Source organism: Podarcis bocagei (genome assembly GCF_964188305.1).
Source record: "Podarcis bocagei genome assembly, chromosome: 4".
Taxonomy (NCBI): Eukaryota; Metazoa; Chordata; class Lepidosauria; order Squamata; family Lacertidae; genus Podarcis; species Podarcis bocagei.
The window spans coordinates 47,579,741-47,596,081 of record NC_138128.1 but is presented as its reverse complement, the minus strand read 5'-3'; the positions used below and the strand labels follow the sequence as shown (position 1 = coordinate 47,596,081).

At 42.4% G+C, this 16,341-nt stretch overlaps 1 protein-coding gene across 6 annotated transcripts in view; it reads left to right on the top strand.

The window, feature by feature from the left end:
- SH3PXD2A (SH3 and PX domains 2A) overlaps positions 1–16,341 on the top strand; it is a 271,525-nt gene that overhangs the window by 28,982 nt on the left and 226,202 nt on the right. For 3 of the 6 annotated variants that reach the window (XM_081192090.1, XM_081192089.1, XM_081192094.1), the window contains one exon: positions 11,236–11,316. In XM_081192090.1, the coding sequence (XP_081048216.1) occupies positions 11,236–11,316 (81 nt within the window). Of the gene's footprint in view, positions 1–7,877; positions 8,074–9,323; positions 9,343–11,235; positions 11,317–16,341 lie in introns of those variants that run through there. The other 3 variants (XM_081192092.1, XM_081192083.1, XM_081192093.1) reach the window with 2 other exon arrangements.

Here is a 16,341-nt window from a genome sequence, read left to right as displayed (position 1 = left end):
CAAGTAGTAAGACATTCCTTGAAAATATCATCAGCCAGCCCTCCTTCAGGAGCACCAGGACTGTGGTTAAGAAAAAAAAAAGCATAGTGGAGGCAGAAATAAATGCCGCAAACCTTCCCTGTTATGCACATAGACACTGGAACTGCAGTTGGATTTCCCCTTTGCTCTGCATGCAAAGTCACACAGTAACAATTTTCTGAAACATTTGATTTTCATCTCCGTCAGAAAGATTAAAGGACACGTCCTTTCATTTCCAGATAAATAGTTTGCTGCTGCTAAGCCTGAAGTGAGCCATTAGAATGCAGCCTGCAATCAACAAGTTGCTGGAGTGCTTCAGTTGTTTTATGCAAGCGAGAGAACAGAGATCACAGACTTGATAGTCCATAACTGAGGAAGCCTGTTGTGACAGACACCAACTGAACAGACTTGTGATATTGTTTTTCAAAATATGACAAAACAATGGTGAAGCTATGCATTGGAATGTCTCATACCTCATATTTGTCTTTTTAGTTATGCTTCTGTTTCTGACCTGTATTTGGAAATATGATATAAATGAATGCACTTACTTCATTCTCTGCATGGCTTAGAGAGGGTGCATATTCTGGAGCAGGCACCCCCAACCTGTGGCCCTCCAGATTTTTTTGCCTACAACTCCCATGATGCCTAGCTAACAGGACCAGTGGTCAGGGATGATGGGAATTGTAGTCCAAACATCTGGAGGGCCAAAGGTTGGGGAAGCCTGTTCTGGAGCATACCATTTGAGAATTTGTTGATGCTATATATAGGGAAAATTGCATATTCTTTTTCTCCTCCCCGCACAGAAGCCCTCAAGGTGGCCAACAGGACCCCCCTCCCTTCCTAATGACATTCGAACTGTTGTCGCACAATCACTGAAGTTATTTTTCAGTCCTTGCACAAAACAGACAGGCACAGTGAATGCTCTCTCTATTTTCCCTGCTTCCCTTGTGTATGCACGTTTATGTAGCAGAACTATGCATTAAAATATGACTCAGTTGGAAACTGGACACTAACTGGAAATTCTGAAGAGGTGTCCTAAGGTTGTCTTAGTCAATGTGATAAACATGTGAAGCTGCCTTGCACTGAGGAATGCCACTGTTCCAGCTAGCAAAGGGTCTAACCTTTTTAGACCCAGCCCCCCCCCCCCCCATTCAGCAGAAACATGCATTTGAGGACTCATTCCTTAATTTTAATGTTTGTGTAGTTATAAACTATCTTAGGTTGGACTGTGGTTGCATTCAGGTCTGGGAAATATTGTGTTAGTTTCACTGGTTATAATGCTAGCTCTTCTGTCCCATTTTCTAACCTTCCTTTCACACTCCAGTGCCTATTGCGTTTTGACTGATAACACCAGCCTGTCTCTTTCATTTACACCAGTGGGTGAGTTGTGACTTAGCAGCAAACACTGTTTCTACTCCTCCACCCTTTCCACACGTGCATACTTCTGTTTCCCTGTGATTCCCCCATAAAAACAGCAGAAAAGAATTGAATGCTGATATAATGCCCCCAAATTCGCCTCTGTATTCTCATTATTTTCTGGGTTAAGGGGGCTGCAAATAGATTTTTTCCTGGAAGCAATTAATGTGGAAAGGTATGCTATATATTCTGCTAGATTTCCAGAAGTGGCTTTTGCACCATGTGAAAGCTCAAATATAATGTGGATATCAACAGTTATGGAAACATCGGGCAAATGGAGTAAGTCTCTGTGTGAATGCAGCCTGTAACTCACCCAGTAGTGGGTCTCAAGGCACCAGTTGAAGACCACTGGTCTGTTCTGACTGGCAGTGGACAGTAAGTCCTTGCTACTGCATGTCCTTTTGGCTGAAGATGCCAGGGTTTGATCCTTCTGCATGCAAGACATGTGCTCTAGCAGTTCTGCCATCTCCCCTGTACCTTAGTGATGGAGGACTGCACTTTGCCAAGTTGATCAGAGTGATCCCAGGTTTTGATTACCACTTGACATATTTGTGTGTTGCTGGGGTGATGGTGGTGGAGGAACTATGACAGTATTAAATTGTGGTTTGTTGCACATTTAAGTGTCATTTAAGTGTCTTTAAGTTGAAGAACTGGGAAATTGACGCCCTTGGCTTCATTCCTGAGTTTCAAAACCCACTTCCAAATTGTGCTAGCCCATGTTCTCAGATGAGGAGATTTGCAAGTCAATGATGTGTTTGAATAGGCATTCAGTTAAGAAAATAAAAGGAATTAGGTTGACTAAAGGATACAAAGGTACCTCTGACAGGTATAGCAGATGTTGCTTTATCAGAGAAAAGTGTTTGTTTTGGTGTGCTCAGGTAATAAGTAGCATTTGGTTTTATAGCTTGGAAGCTGGTTTTCTGTAGTTAGTCATAGAAAATTTAGGATGGAGATTCCACCATTCACTAGCAGCTCATAATGTAGCATGAAATGAACATAAATGTTTTAGATTCCTAACCCACCTCCTCTGAATGGCTTGGTGTTGGTGGTGATGATGACAGTGGTGGTGGTGATAAAGCAATAGAATAACATTCCCACTAATATAGGATACTCTTTTAAATTACAGTTCTGGGCCAGAGTTTGCTTGCACTGGCTTAACATTAGGCACCGAAAGTCAAACAAAGCTTTGCAGCGCTTTTGGCAGACATGCTCTAATTTGGACTTTGTCAAGATGACACAACATTTCTGTAGCTGACAGTATATATTGGTGTTTTATTTGTAAAGTAAATTGAACAGGGCAATTACAAGTTAAGATCATAACAGCATTCCTGCTATAATCCAGGATTATTGTAAAAACTTGCAGTTTCTATAACATATAGGAAATAGATGAGAAAATAAACAAATAGAGTCAATTGGGATATGCAGGGGAAAAGAAAGAGAACAAATTTATGGAACCACAGAAAGGGGGGGGAGTTGAAAACTGATATATAAGAATTCTTTCTTTCTTTCTTGTTTATTTGTTATAAAGGAAAATCATTCATAAATAAATAAATAATCAATCAATCAATCAATCAATCAATCATAAGAGCATTGAGTTTAGAGAGCTCCAGGCAAGGGCCACATGTCTCTAAATCCTCCTGGAATGTCAACACTTGATTTTTGTCCTTCCAAGTCCAGTTCTAGTCACAAGACTCATCCTTCAGCAAGGCTATAAAAGCGCCTTTCCAAGGTGATGTGCCACCTCCTGTGTAAAAACATTTTGTTTCCCACAAAGTACTAATTGCAGCACCTACTCAAAACAAACCATGCAAATATGTCACCTACAGATCATCACTCTTTAGTCTCTTTGTTTATTATCAGCTTGATAGCAAATCTGTTGAAATTCAATGACTGGGGGGAAAGAAGTGCTCTTTCAGCTTGAGTAATCAGAACTTCTAGCTAATGTTTGCTCAAGTGATGGCTACCCAATCTCCTATGGCTGCTATGTGACTACATTCAGCCCCCTACACCAAGGCCATTTATTTCCCCATGTCTATAATCTTCCTCTTTGAACTGTGCCTTCTTTCATTAGAAATCTCTTCTCCTGTATGTACCGTTTAATGGAGGGGAGGTTAATGGAGTTTGCCCATTGCTGATCTTTCTACCTACATGCAATTCCCAGCAAATGACATTCAAAGAATACCGCCTTTCACAGTGGAGGTAGAACATAACTATCATAACTCATAGCCAGTTAACCTCCATTAATTTGTCGTATCCTCTTATAAAGCCATCTAAGTAGGTTGGCATCACTTCCTCCTGTGAGAGCGAGTTCCATAGTTTAACTGCACTGCACTGCACAAAGAAGTACTTTGTATCTGTCCCAAAACTTCCAATGTTCTATTTCGCTGGATGTCCAAAAGTTCTATTGTTACCCACTTTCTCTGCTCTGCACCTAAGTTTATAAACTTATATCATGCCACCTCTTACTTGCCTTTTCTCTAAAAAGCCCAGAACATACATTTTCATTGTACCTTGTGCCTTTCTCTACTGGAAAGAGAAAGCTTAGGTAGGATGCAGAAGCTTATTCAAAGAAACTTCCTTAAGAGAGAGAGGCGACCCCAGAGGTTCTGGTATGTAGCTGAGGGCCTTCTCCACCTATGTTATGTTTATTCCAATGGGCATTTAACCTGTTGGGTTGAATTGTTGTAATATTTATCTCATTACTTGTACATTATTGTTTTACCTGCAAGCCATTTCCTGTTTGCGGCATTTTGCTTGATTTTTTTAAAAAACCCATGCTTTTGTATATTTTGTAAATGGTAAAAAGCCGCCCTTAATATTGGCCTATACATCTTCCAAACATATAGAGGTATGTTTAAAGCGCTCTGTGTGGCAGCTGTTCTCAGGTGGTAAGCTATTCATGTAGAATGTCACACCATTCAGATCTGGAGGTGCTCACTATATGAATGCCTGAAAAGAGAAGTTTGTGGTAAACAGTGACAGGAGCAGATATGTTGACAAATCATTACAAATCATCTTCTGTTTATGATCTGTGAGCAAGTCCCAAGATTGATTCAACCTTTGGGTTTCAGTTTCAGAAGTAGACCTATGGATACTGGTTTGCATCCAGTACTATAGTTCCACTTGTGTGAGACTTCTGCTTGTGTAACAAAACATCTCCTTCCTCATCTCTGAAGTCCACTATGTACCCTCAAAAGCTGCACCAGAGGGTTGGGGTTCTTTGGATTAGATATTGGGAGAACATGGATAAGACCTCTTTCTTTTTAACCCTTTGCTTAGAGGTCCTCCAGAAGTTGCCAGTGGACACCCAACCAGCCACTGACCAGACCTGCTTAGTTTCAGCAAGGCTGTGATCTCATGTGCCATAAGACCACAAGCCAGGAATGAATATTTTTCTTCAACCTTGTATTATGTCATGCAGGATGTACAAAGTGTAGCAAATTTTAGCCTCCTTGTGCTGGAGGGAGCCGATAGCAAATCTCTGCTAATGGGTTTTCAGCCTATAGTTTGAAATGAACTTTTCTAGTCAAGAGGCAATTTTAGTAAGTGATTTCCATACCTGGGCAGCTATGGACATGTAAAGTGTGAATATATTTATATGTGTGAATTTCTGTTCTACTAATACTTATACTGTACGCCTCTAGATCCACAGTCTGTGAGTTGTTGATATTTGAGTTAAAAGTCTAACAGTTTAGCACTTGTTAGTCATCTAGATTTATGACCTGCATGGCAGATGATCAAAGGCACACATAGTGATTTGCTGCTTTATTGAAGCTTTGTCTCTTTTATTGCTGTGACAGATTTAAATCATTATAGTGAAAGCAAGAACAATTGGGTGCACTGCTATATTTTCCCTTTGCTGTAAGCCAAAATTAGAAGTGTCACAGCCAACAGTTTTGAGTTTTGTGAATCTTGGGGTCTTGGAGCTTACATGAACTTTCTTTTCCTTTCTGCTCAGAAAGGGAGGGAAACAGTCCCTCACTCACCAAGGCACCCCTTGAAGAATTCTCACTCTTCTGAAGCAAGGAAGGCCCCAGAGACTTAGCATTGTTTGACAGAGGCCTGAGGGACTTTGGAGACTATACTGTTATTTTTTTCTTTCCCAGGCCCTGGGTCCACTTATAGGGCACTGCATCTGGAGGTCAGCTGCAAGGTTAAGAGTCAATGCTGCAAGATTTTCATGTTCATATAAACTACATTAAGTGTGTTGGTTTTAGCATGAGGCCATACAATTTGGCTGGCTAGAAAACCAAGAAAAGCTTGTGAACACATCTTGGTTTTTCAGAGATAAGAGCCATAGCTGTCAACTTGCAGATTTGAAAATAAGGGATCAGCAGCCTTGAAAATAAGGGACCAGCAGCCAAAATAAGGAACCTGCAGCCTCACCTGTTCCAGGCACTCCAGTCTTCCTGTCCTCCTGCAGTCTGGTCAAACTCATGCTGGTAGTTTCGAGAACACTGTCCAACCAACTTTGTAACCAGAGGTTCAACTGAATAGAATCTGAATCACATGCACCACAAAGCCTATGCAGCCACAACTTAAGATGGCTCCCTGGCCTGGCTTTGCACTGCAAAGTTTGCAGCAGCACGTGCAACAAAATGGCATCCAGCATTCAACCCCCCCCCCGCTTGCATTAACTAGCCACACACAAGGCATGCAAGCTCCACTCCCCAGTCGTTCTTAGACTTCTTATTGGGTGAGCAACACAACCAAGCAACATGGTTGGAGCCTCCCTCCTCTGGCAGGGAGGGAGGGAGAGGAGCTGCTTCCTTTGAAATATAAGGGACATCATTTAAGGGACATCCATCAATAAGGGGCATGGCGCTGGAATAAGGGACTGTCCCTTCAAATAAGGGACACTTGACAGCTATGATAAGAGCACACACTAAAAGTATTTAATGTGAGAGCATGAAATACAAACCGTACATTTGATAGCTATAACTAAGATTGATACAGTATATGCATCCTTCATATTTGCCCTGAGAGCATTACAGTGGTACCTCGGGTTACATACGCTTCAGGTTACATACACTTCAGTTACAGACTCTGCTAACCCAGAAATATTACCTCTGGTTAATAACTTTGCTTCAGGATGAGAACAGAAATTGCACGCCGGCGACGCAGTGGCAGTAGGAGGCCCCATTAGCTAAAGTGGTGCTTCAGGTTAAGAACAGTTTCAGGTTAAGAACAGACCTCCAGAACGAATTGAGTTCTTAACCTGAGGTACCACTGTATTGCTGAAATGAATTTCTGATACTACCTGACAAGCTACTGAGGACCCCAGGTTCAATGCTGTTCGAAAGAATCACACCTTTGTGAAATATAACTGTTTTTGGCTTATTTATAAGTAGGATTAGCCACTGATGAAATTGTTGAGCCAACAAATTGCTTATATGTGCTTATGTATTGACTATTATTTTAGAGTCTCCCAATGGAGGAAGGAGGATTTGATGTTCTCTTGCCAAGGGAACAGATAACCCCTCCTAATGTAGTGCTTCCTTTTTAATGCAGAAAACAAGGTATCTTCTTCAAAAGAGCAGAAGTTGACATTAGGACATGATGTCACGTTATCCTCTGGATCTGTGTCAAAGAAAGCTGGATACTTTCCAGAGGAAACAATGCTTTTTATAATGAACTCCCACCTAACGGCCCTTTAAGTGGATTCTTTATGATTTCGTATAGGATAATTTATTCATCTTGTTGCCCTCTGTAGACAGCAAAGAGGGGGACACAGCATTATATGGTAGTAGTAAAATCTTTTACTGTGTTTGATACATCACTCAGGGGTTAGCAGAGCCGCTGTTAAACGAATACTTCACAACTGACATCCTAGTTCCTAATATATTTCAACACTATCTTTCAGAATCCTTCTAAGGGCCTTTCTGCACAACCATTTTTTAAAAAGTTAATGAGTATTTGTTTCCCAGTTGCAGTGCACAAGCTGCAAGCGTTTTGCCAAGACAATACCTTTTCTGTACGGTAAAATGCAGTAAATTTTGCAGGCAATGGGTTGTGTTAGCCATACACAGAGTAGACCCATTTAAATGATCAAGTTGATCATGACCAACTTTGGTACATTAATGGTCATTAATGGCCATGACTAACTTTGGTACATTCATTTCAATGGCTGTACTTCGGCCACATTTACCTCACGGCTTCCCTCCCCCCTGTCACCAGTTCTGAGAGTTGACAGGAGGCCTCTATTTCCCTCCCAGACCTGCAGTTCTCAGAGTTCATTGTAAAGAGGGATTGATTTTCTTTAAAAAAAATTCATTAAATATATTGTTTGGTTACAAAAGTATCTGTTTTCTCTCTTTTTTGTGGGGGGGGGGGTCGTAGCGTTGATCAGTTACATTCAGTGTGAGACATTAGTGTGGAAGAGGGATTGACTATTAAACCACAAGGACAATTGTAACTCTGTGAAGTGAGCAGAGGTCGCCTCACAACTCTCAGCAACTCCCTTAACAGACTTCAGCTCCCAGAATCCTTTGGGTGAGCCATGACCGTTTAAAGTGGTCTCATGGTGCTTTAAATGGTATGGTGTGAATGTGGCCTCTGAGTAGAACTGAGTTGGATACAACCAGTGAATCTGCAGCCTTTGCAGTTACAGCACTCTCTGAAGTAGCAGGTTGTGAGGGGGTAAGCTGCAAGCCTATACTTATTAAGGATTAAGCCCAATTTAACACAGTAGGACTTCATTCTCATCTTGGCTTTATTTATTGATGCAGGGCATTTTTACCCCACCCTTCAGTAAAATTCCTGAGGCAATTTCAGAGCTTGAGGTACTGCTATGCAGTTTTGGTGTTTTGACAATGCTATTGGCTTTCTAAGCTTGGATTCTGCTTCTAATAATGGTGTATTCTTGATTGCTAGGGTGGCTACTTACACATCACCCACAATAGGGGGGGGGGACTGATGTAGATCTACATAAACTGTGCATACACTAATGTATAGGCGCCCATTTAGAAATAACAATAATTCAAACAGAAATACAGTTCATCTCACCACAGTAGGGAAGACTGTGGCCAGGTGATATGCACACCTGCGTAGTCTGCTCTCCTGGTGCTAACTGCTGATAGGAAACTTCAAGACTCCTGCTTTTATGGCTTCTTAGGGCTGGACTGTCTTCTCTAAAGGAGGCCACATGGTCACCCTATTAATTGGGTGAGTCTGGTAAATGACAACTAGGCCCATGGCCTTCTGCTGTTGCCTAGACAACAGAGCAATGTCTTGCATGTTGCACTTCAGGCACTTGCTTCTGCTACTTCATAGCCTAGGTTCAGTTACAGGAATCCATGGAAAAATAGTCACTGGGACATGGTAAGCTGTCTTATACCAAGTCATATCATTAATCGATCTAGCTTGGCGTTGTCTATACTGACTGTCACTGGCATTTGCTGTGCTACTGAGCTACACGAAGTGGCTTGTTTACGAATTGTTTCATATGAAATAGGCTGGAACAGTTAACAATAAAAGCATTATTTTTTAAAAAAATACAGTAAAATAGTGGGAGGTCAATGCTGGAGACACTGTGCACCAACGGCAGATTTCAAGTACTGGTACTTGTGGTCTTGCAAGCACGTTTGGGGCAGGAGAGGTGATAGTGTGTGTGTGTGTGTGTGTGTGTGTGTGTGTGTGTGTGTGTGTGTGTGTGTGTTGAAATATTACATAATGTACAGCTGAGTTCTACACTCACTGTATTTTTCTTCTCACCAGGCAAGCTGCTTAAAAGGCTTCCAGAAGGGATGTTTATTAACAGCAACTGTAGTTTTTTATTATAGAAACACAGACTATTGGTTAAGGCAGTGCTGGGAAATACAGACTACCCAAATCACAGCAGGTTAAGGGAGACAAAGCCACAATGATTCTGCTGGGGAGATGTCATCCTTCCCCCATGCTATTGGAATAGTAAGTGGTTTTATTTATATAGAAACCAGAAGATGGTTATCACATACTGAATTAGAAAGTTCTTCATTCCCCCCCTTAACAGTTTAAGTGCAATGAAAAGAGATAAAGAAAAGAAGTGTGTTCTTGGGGTTTCCCCCTCCCTTAAGCTGCAGATATTGAATGTACTGCCTTTTATCTTTCAAAGCCTGCAAGCAATTGCTTTGCCCCAGAGCTCAGAGAGACCAACTGGTGTGCAGGACAGGGAGGATAGGGAACCTCAGCCTATTTATCCAGAAAGACAATCTCAGAAAAGCAGCCTGACATTTACAGAGCCTACAGAGGAGTGTGACTCTCCAGCTAAGCAGCACTTGAAGCTGAGAGATGAAGTTTCCCCCTGCACTCCAGCCTTTTTGATTTCCTCCTTCCAGATCCTTATCTTTTGTTATCTCTGGGAAAGCCCAACAAGTCATTCTGAGGACACAGCAGTCAGTCAGTTTTCAGTAGCTCTGGCCTTAATCTGGAAGCACTCAACTGACCTTTAACAGTGTGTAGAAAACTCATTAAATATCAACAACAACTAGAGTTGCATTGTTTAGTCAACTGATTGTTGATCTTAGATTAACTGATTGATTTTGCTCTCCTTTTAATTGATGAAAGGATTTCAATCAGGTTTTCCCCTCCCCCCTCTAATTTTTTTTAAATTATTTTTTACACAGAACATGTAGGTGCTGTCTTAGAAGAGACTTGCTCTGCTTTCTGGAACAGAAGGTTATGGTAGCTATGTCTGCTTGTTTGTGACAGGTTTCCACACAGAGGCTGTAATGTCTGATATGATTAATTGTTTGATTACCAGTCTTTAGGTCCAACGCCGCTGCCTTAGGCCCCACACTCTGGGTGCCCAGCATGCTCCGCCCACACCATGACTTCATGAGACACACGCTGTGAAGTCATGACACTCACTGTGGCATCATGACATCGTAGCGGGGTTGGGCACGAGCTCCAGTGGCGCAGAAGTGACTGGACCCCTCCTGCCCAAACTCTGCACTCTCTCTCCGCTCAACTCCACACTCTCTTCCACCCCCGCCTGAACTCCGCCATCTCTCCCACTCCCCCCGAACTCCACACTCTTTCCACAGAGCGTGGTGCCTGTGCACCTGCTCCCACATTTTGTGGGTGCCCAGCCCCTATATGGGAAATTTTGTGGGTGCTCGGGTACCCAGGGCTCCAAGGAGATGGCACCTATGATTAGATCACACATTTCTGGCGTGTATTGCCCTGGAGATCCCATGTGATCAAAGTTATATTTCAGAAGTGCATGTGGATCAGTCACATGACTGGTGGTTTTTGTGTTGGGTTTAGAATGTGTGGATTGGTCTTAAGGCAGAGGGCCTTCTTGGTAGTGGCTCTCACGCTGTGGAACGCCATCCCATCAGATGTCAAGGAGATAAATAACTATCTGACTTTTAGAAGACATCTGAAGGCAGCACTGTATAGGAGTTTTTAATGTTTGATGTTTTACTGTGTTCCAGTTGGTTGGAAGCCACCCTGAGTGGCTGGGTAAACCCAGTCAGATGGGTGGCATATAAATAATAATTATCATCATCACCATTACGTTTTCAGGAGTCTTTTCACGGCACTGGTATGTTCCTCCATTCTTTTCCCATCTAGCAAGTGAGTGGTTCTGCCTGATTATTCAGGAACTCTGTTCAGCAAGTCATTTATAAGTGAGCAAGTAATTACCAGGAAAATTATGAAATTTGTCTTATGAAGAATTTCAGAGCTTGAAACAATCCTTGCGTATACAAACACAATCATCATCTGAATTAGCCTCTGAATCACATTGCCTTCAAAGCCACAGTTTTGCATACTAGAATGATGATTTGAATGACAGATTGTTTCCTTTCTCCCCTGCAGGTATATATCATAAATGTAACATGGTCAGACTCAAGTTGCCAGACAATCTACCGCAGATACAGCAAATTCTTTGACCTACAGGTAATGGAATAATTTTACTCATGACTATAGAGGTGGTATGCATGATATTGATTTCCTACGTTGTCTAATGGTGCCACCCAATAAAACAGGCCTTATAAGTTTATTGCCTTCTGAGGGTGTGGCAGATTTTACATTATGAGAGAAATCACAGTCAAAAGTATTTAAAAGATGAAGTGGTTCTGGGCTTAAGAATAGATAAGTTGTCCTGGTGTTCATTGAGGAAGATCTTGGTTTATTGTGCTGCTCCGTTGGTCTTCCCTGGTGGGCGGTACACGAAGGCCCCCCCCCTTTCCAAACGCAATGCATCCCCTAAAATGGTTTATCAGGTGAGTGTTTGCATAATGAGCTGACGATCACCATTATTTCCTATGAAAACATATCTAATCCTTACTCCCCTGCCGCCCTCCTTGAGTTCCTCCTAAAATGGCTGCAGCCAACCAGCAAAAGAGAGACAAAGGAAATACTGATTTGCCCAATCTCTTCCGCTCTCTGATTTGTCCAATTACTCTCCCCCTTCCAACTCTCCATGGTTTCTCCCTGAAAATAGGTGCTGTTGACCAGCAAAGCACAACAAGTAAGGAAGTGGGCAAACTTTGGCTGTTCAGATATCGGAATCAGTTGTGCGTCTAGTGAGGTTTGGGCATAATTATTTGTGTTCAGATAAATGAATTTGCGGATAACGAGTGGGTGGATAGCAGGAACTGCCTGTATTTAGTTTCTTCCTGTACTTTTGGGCAAAGTGTCCAGAGTTTGCCTTCAGCCAATTTCTATAAGTTGTTTCTCTTAGACTTTGCCTTCCTAGTTGTGATTCTGCTGACATTTTATCATTGTCATGTTCTGCCTCTTCTCATTAACTTCCCCACAGTTTCTCTTCTTTGAACAATGTGCACAGAAGTAATTTCTTAGTCATCTCCAACACACTCAAGATCCTTGGCGTTCATCAGTTTCAAGCCATCAGCTTACGCACTTTATATCTCCTAAACCAGAACCTTTTCATCCTGAGAGTCGTCATTCCCTTCAAGGGTCATGTGCCAGTGGTGGGCAGGGCCAAAGGCAAAAGTGGGAGGGGGGGCAATGAACGCAAATTTTTACCTCTGTACAGTAGGCTACTTTCTGCGCACATTCACACACCTCTCTATCCTTCCTTCATATAAGCAAGAACCACAATCAGATTTCAATGATATATTCAGCCAGTCAAAATGCTTAGGTGCAAAGCAGGGTCAGTGAGGGGCGTAGCCTAGGGACAGTTCTGAGGGCCAGACAGAGATGCCTAGAGGGCCACATCCAGCCCTGAGAGTCCCCACCCCTGTCCTGACTGCGCTAGCCAGAAACTGAAAGGCAACTCTGGAGAACTGAGCAGCCGCAACATGAGTCCCCAATTCCTTGTATTCTAATTTTTCAAAGATGATTGGAGTAATGCTTCTGTTTGCTCAGTGTTGTTGTTTCTATACAGTATTTATACAACCCATTCCTTAAATTGTAGTTACCGGTATATCAGGAAACATTTTCCTGCCATGAAGCAGAAATATTCAGTGGTCCCATTTCATATAGCTGGGAGAACAACCAGCCTTGGAAGACCCTCTCAATAGATACAGGCTTGCCTTCATATCCGCCACAGCATTCATGTGAAAGGGAACAATTGCCACTGGTGAAATCTGTAGCGATATGTCCTAATCAGGTCACTGTGGCTATTTCTTTATGTGGAAACAGGAAATAACTAAGATGTGACTCATGAGAAAGAAGTGATGTAGTACTGGTAGTATACAGTTGGTAAGATTACAGTTTGGAGGAAGCTTTGATCTCTGTCAAAAGCCTGTGGTAAAGGGATGTGCCTGTTCAGAATTCAGACTGCTGTAGTTTGCAAGTGTTTCTATAGTTAGATGAGCGCATCAAAGGCATATCAAGATAGACAGTGTTCATCATACTGTGCTTGCAAGGAGTGAATTAATATGGGCTCAGATTTTGAAAACCGAGAAGGCTCTGTTCTTTCAGAGCCCATCTAGGGATTTCCATTTGAAAGCAGCTGTCCAATGTTGGGAACCAAGGAACTCCCACGAACGTCTGAGCAGGAACAGCTCCATCCAGCATCTTCTCCCATAAATGTGTGCTGCCTTTCCCCTGGCCAGTTTTATGACCCCAGAATTATATCTTGTATGCCTTCTGTGAATTATAGAAAGGCTGAGAGGGCAAGTCCATCTCTGCATTTCTTCCTGTTGGCACTCATTGGCTGAAATGGTCAGTTGAATATGGAGAAGAAAAATCAAGGCCACGATTGGGAATCCTTCTCAGTCCAAGTGCTGCATTCTCATCTGGGCAACTTTCCAGGGGCCACATGTCAGTGGTAGCTGACAAGAGGGACTAGAGCAATGGATGTAAATTTTTATCTGTATACGGTAGACTAGTTTCTACACATACTCATACACCTCTTTCTATACTCCATCCAGGCAAGCAAGAAACATTAGCAGAAGTCAAAGACATGTTCCAGTCAGGCAAAACCCCCCAAAGATGGTGCAAAGCAGAGCCAGGGATGGGAGAGGGGCTGTAACTGGGGAGGGGTGTGGCCTGAAGAGAGTCCTGAGGATGAGATACAGAGGGCTGGTGGGCCACATTTGCCCCCTCAGGCCTGAAGTTCCTCACCCCTGACCCAAAGCCATTGGATTCCTCTACATCTTGTTGGTAGTACTTCTAAACTGATAACAGCAACGTTTAGAAAATAATTTGCCTCTGCAGTTCAGTGCTTAGTTCCAAGCACTTTCTTTCCGTTTAAACAAAAACAAAAAACTTGTCTGTATTCTTGTAAGTCTCCTGGACTTTCCTGTTAGGTTTGAAAAGTTCCCATCAAGCTAAAGTTATCAATGGGGTTAGTGTGTTGGACAGGAAATGATGTCTCCAATCAGGGGAGAAGGAGTCTTGAAAGGTCCCATTGATAAGTGGGAGAGGAGGGGGACCCAACCACCAGTGGAAAGTGTCTGCCAAACAACATGCATCCTTCTCCCATTCCTATTTGGAAACAGCAGCCCCTCAGCCCCCCTTCATATTCACCCTTTTATTTTTTATCCTTTTGTCCCTGGGCACTTTTGTCCTCTAGGTTAATGAAAAAGACACTGGCAACCAGAGACCTGCAACATTCCTGAAAGAGCTTAACATCTACACATTTGACAACTATTAGAGACGCATGCATTTAAATGTGTCTATTTAAAGCATTTTTATACCAGCTTTCCACAATGGTTCAAGGCGGCTCACAACATTACTGAAAATATATGTGCAAAAAGTACAATAGATTTAATACCACTCCAAAAACTCAGTGAACAAGCAAAATGTCTTCTTGGTGTGCAGGTAGTATCCAAAGGACATTGCATAGTCTGTAGTTTTCCTTACTACTTGGTAGGTATTGAGGGAGAGGGTTAATGCCCAGGAGGCGTGTCGGTGGAAGGAGACCATCTGGCTGCATCTTTCAAAATAAATTCTGTAGGGCCTTTTAAATTTAAGTCCCTGTAAAGCAATATTCCCAGAGGTGCAAACATTAGCATATATACTTACCTTTCCAATGTCTGCAGAACGATGGTCTTACAAAGATAGGATTCTTTCTGCTCTGCGCTTCCCTTATGTGGAGGAAAAAGGCAGGATCTGTGGCTTTCTGTCTATGCCTAGACTGTCTGCTTTCTTCTGCTTTCTTCTCTCCATCTGCTCCCTTAAAACTCTTTGTGAAAGATGTGGTAGAATGAGCTTTCTCTGTTCATCCTGTATTTTGTTGAACCCATTTACCTGAAAAGCCTGCAGATGCCCCAAACAGGTACCCCTTCGAAAAACTAGCTCACCAGACCTATTTCAGAGAGGTCTAGATGCTGGGATTCCTAATGTGATGCTTGTGGGCATCTCTTGAGACTCCCTGCCCCACACAGTATCTTTCTTTATAAAAATAAGGAAAAAAAATATTTGGGGTGTGTGGAAGCATTGTCTGTTCTTTTGTGGGGAAGTGCGGTCTCCTTTTTTTGTCTGTATTTTATTTCCTTGTGGTGTATAGGTGTTTTGCCTGTTGCTTTGGGGGACGTTTGCAGCATTACCCCATTTTCACTTGTGAAATTGGTATTTGGGTAGTGCCCAAAGCAGTTTCTTAGATTTCCAGATGTGCCTCCAGGCTCAAGAATGTTGAGGACCCCTGCTTTAATTGGTGGTTTATGTTTAGCTGCTTCTGTTCTTATGGCTGATTTTTAGGTTAATGTTTATCAACCCACTATGTCTCTTATATGAAATATACTAAATAAATACAATAACAGGTTGGACCCAAATGAGATGACTGGGTCCAAATGTGTCTTTCTGCTGCACAGTCTTTGACAGATAGAAGAACTACTGTCATTGGTGAAGGGGCAACCTTGGCTCCAACCCCCTGATGTAAATGCACTTACGGCAATGTTATTTCTTCTTCACAGCTCCATTGGCTTGCTGGATTTGCATTTTATGAACTGTATCTAATGACTCACTGGAGTGGGTTTTAATGAACCCATTGCATACATACTCACAGCAAAACGCAGAATGAAATATTTAGGGAAGGGACCAGTATGAAGATGAGTTATCCAGTTTTCAGGAGTTTGGAAGTCATCCCTTGCACTTGTTAGTGGCCTTTCCATACCAGTGGTTCTGCTTGCATGGTGATTTAGCATGTAATAGGTTAATATGCACACTGGGCCTCTGCTGAATTTGACTCTTGCATGCAGTGTTTTTCTACTCCAGGCAGTGCAGGGTGTGGCCTTCTAAATAAGTTTTAGATGGTCATTATACTCTGTATATTCAATCACTGCAAGACACTGAGACACGTGTGTTTGTTTTACTGTCAGTAGATTGCATCATGATTTCCCATGCTAGATTTGGCTGTGTCCCATTTCCGTGGGAGCTGCATCCGTTATGTTGGGTAGATTTCAAATGGCCTGGAGAGAGGGGTGGTTGGGAAAGCTAGCAGAAGAGATCAAATAGCAGTGTGAGAGGAAAAGCCTGGAAAGACAGTGTGTGTATTTGAATGCTTTGCTA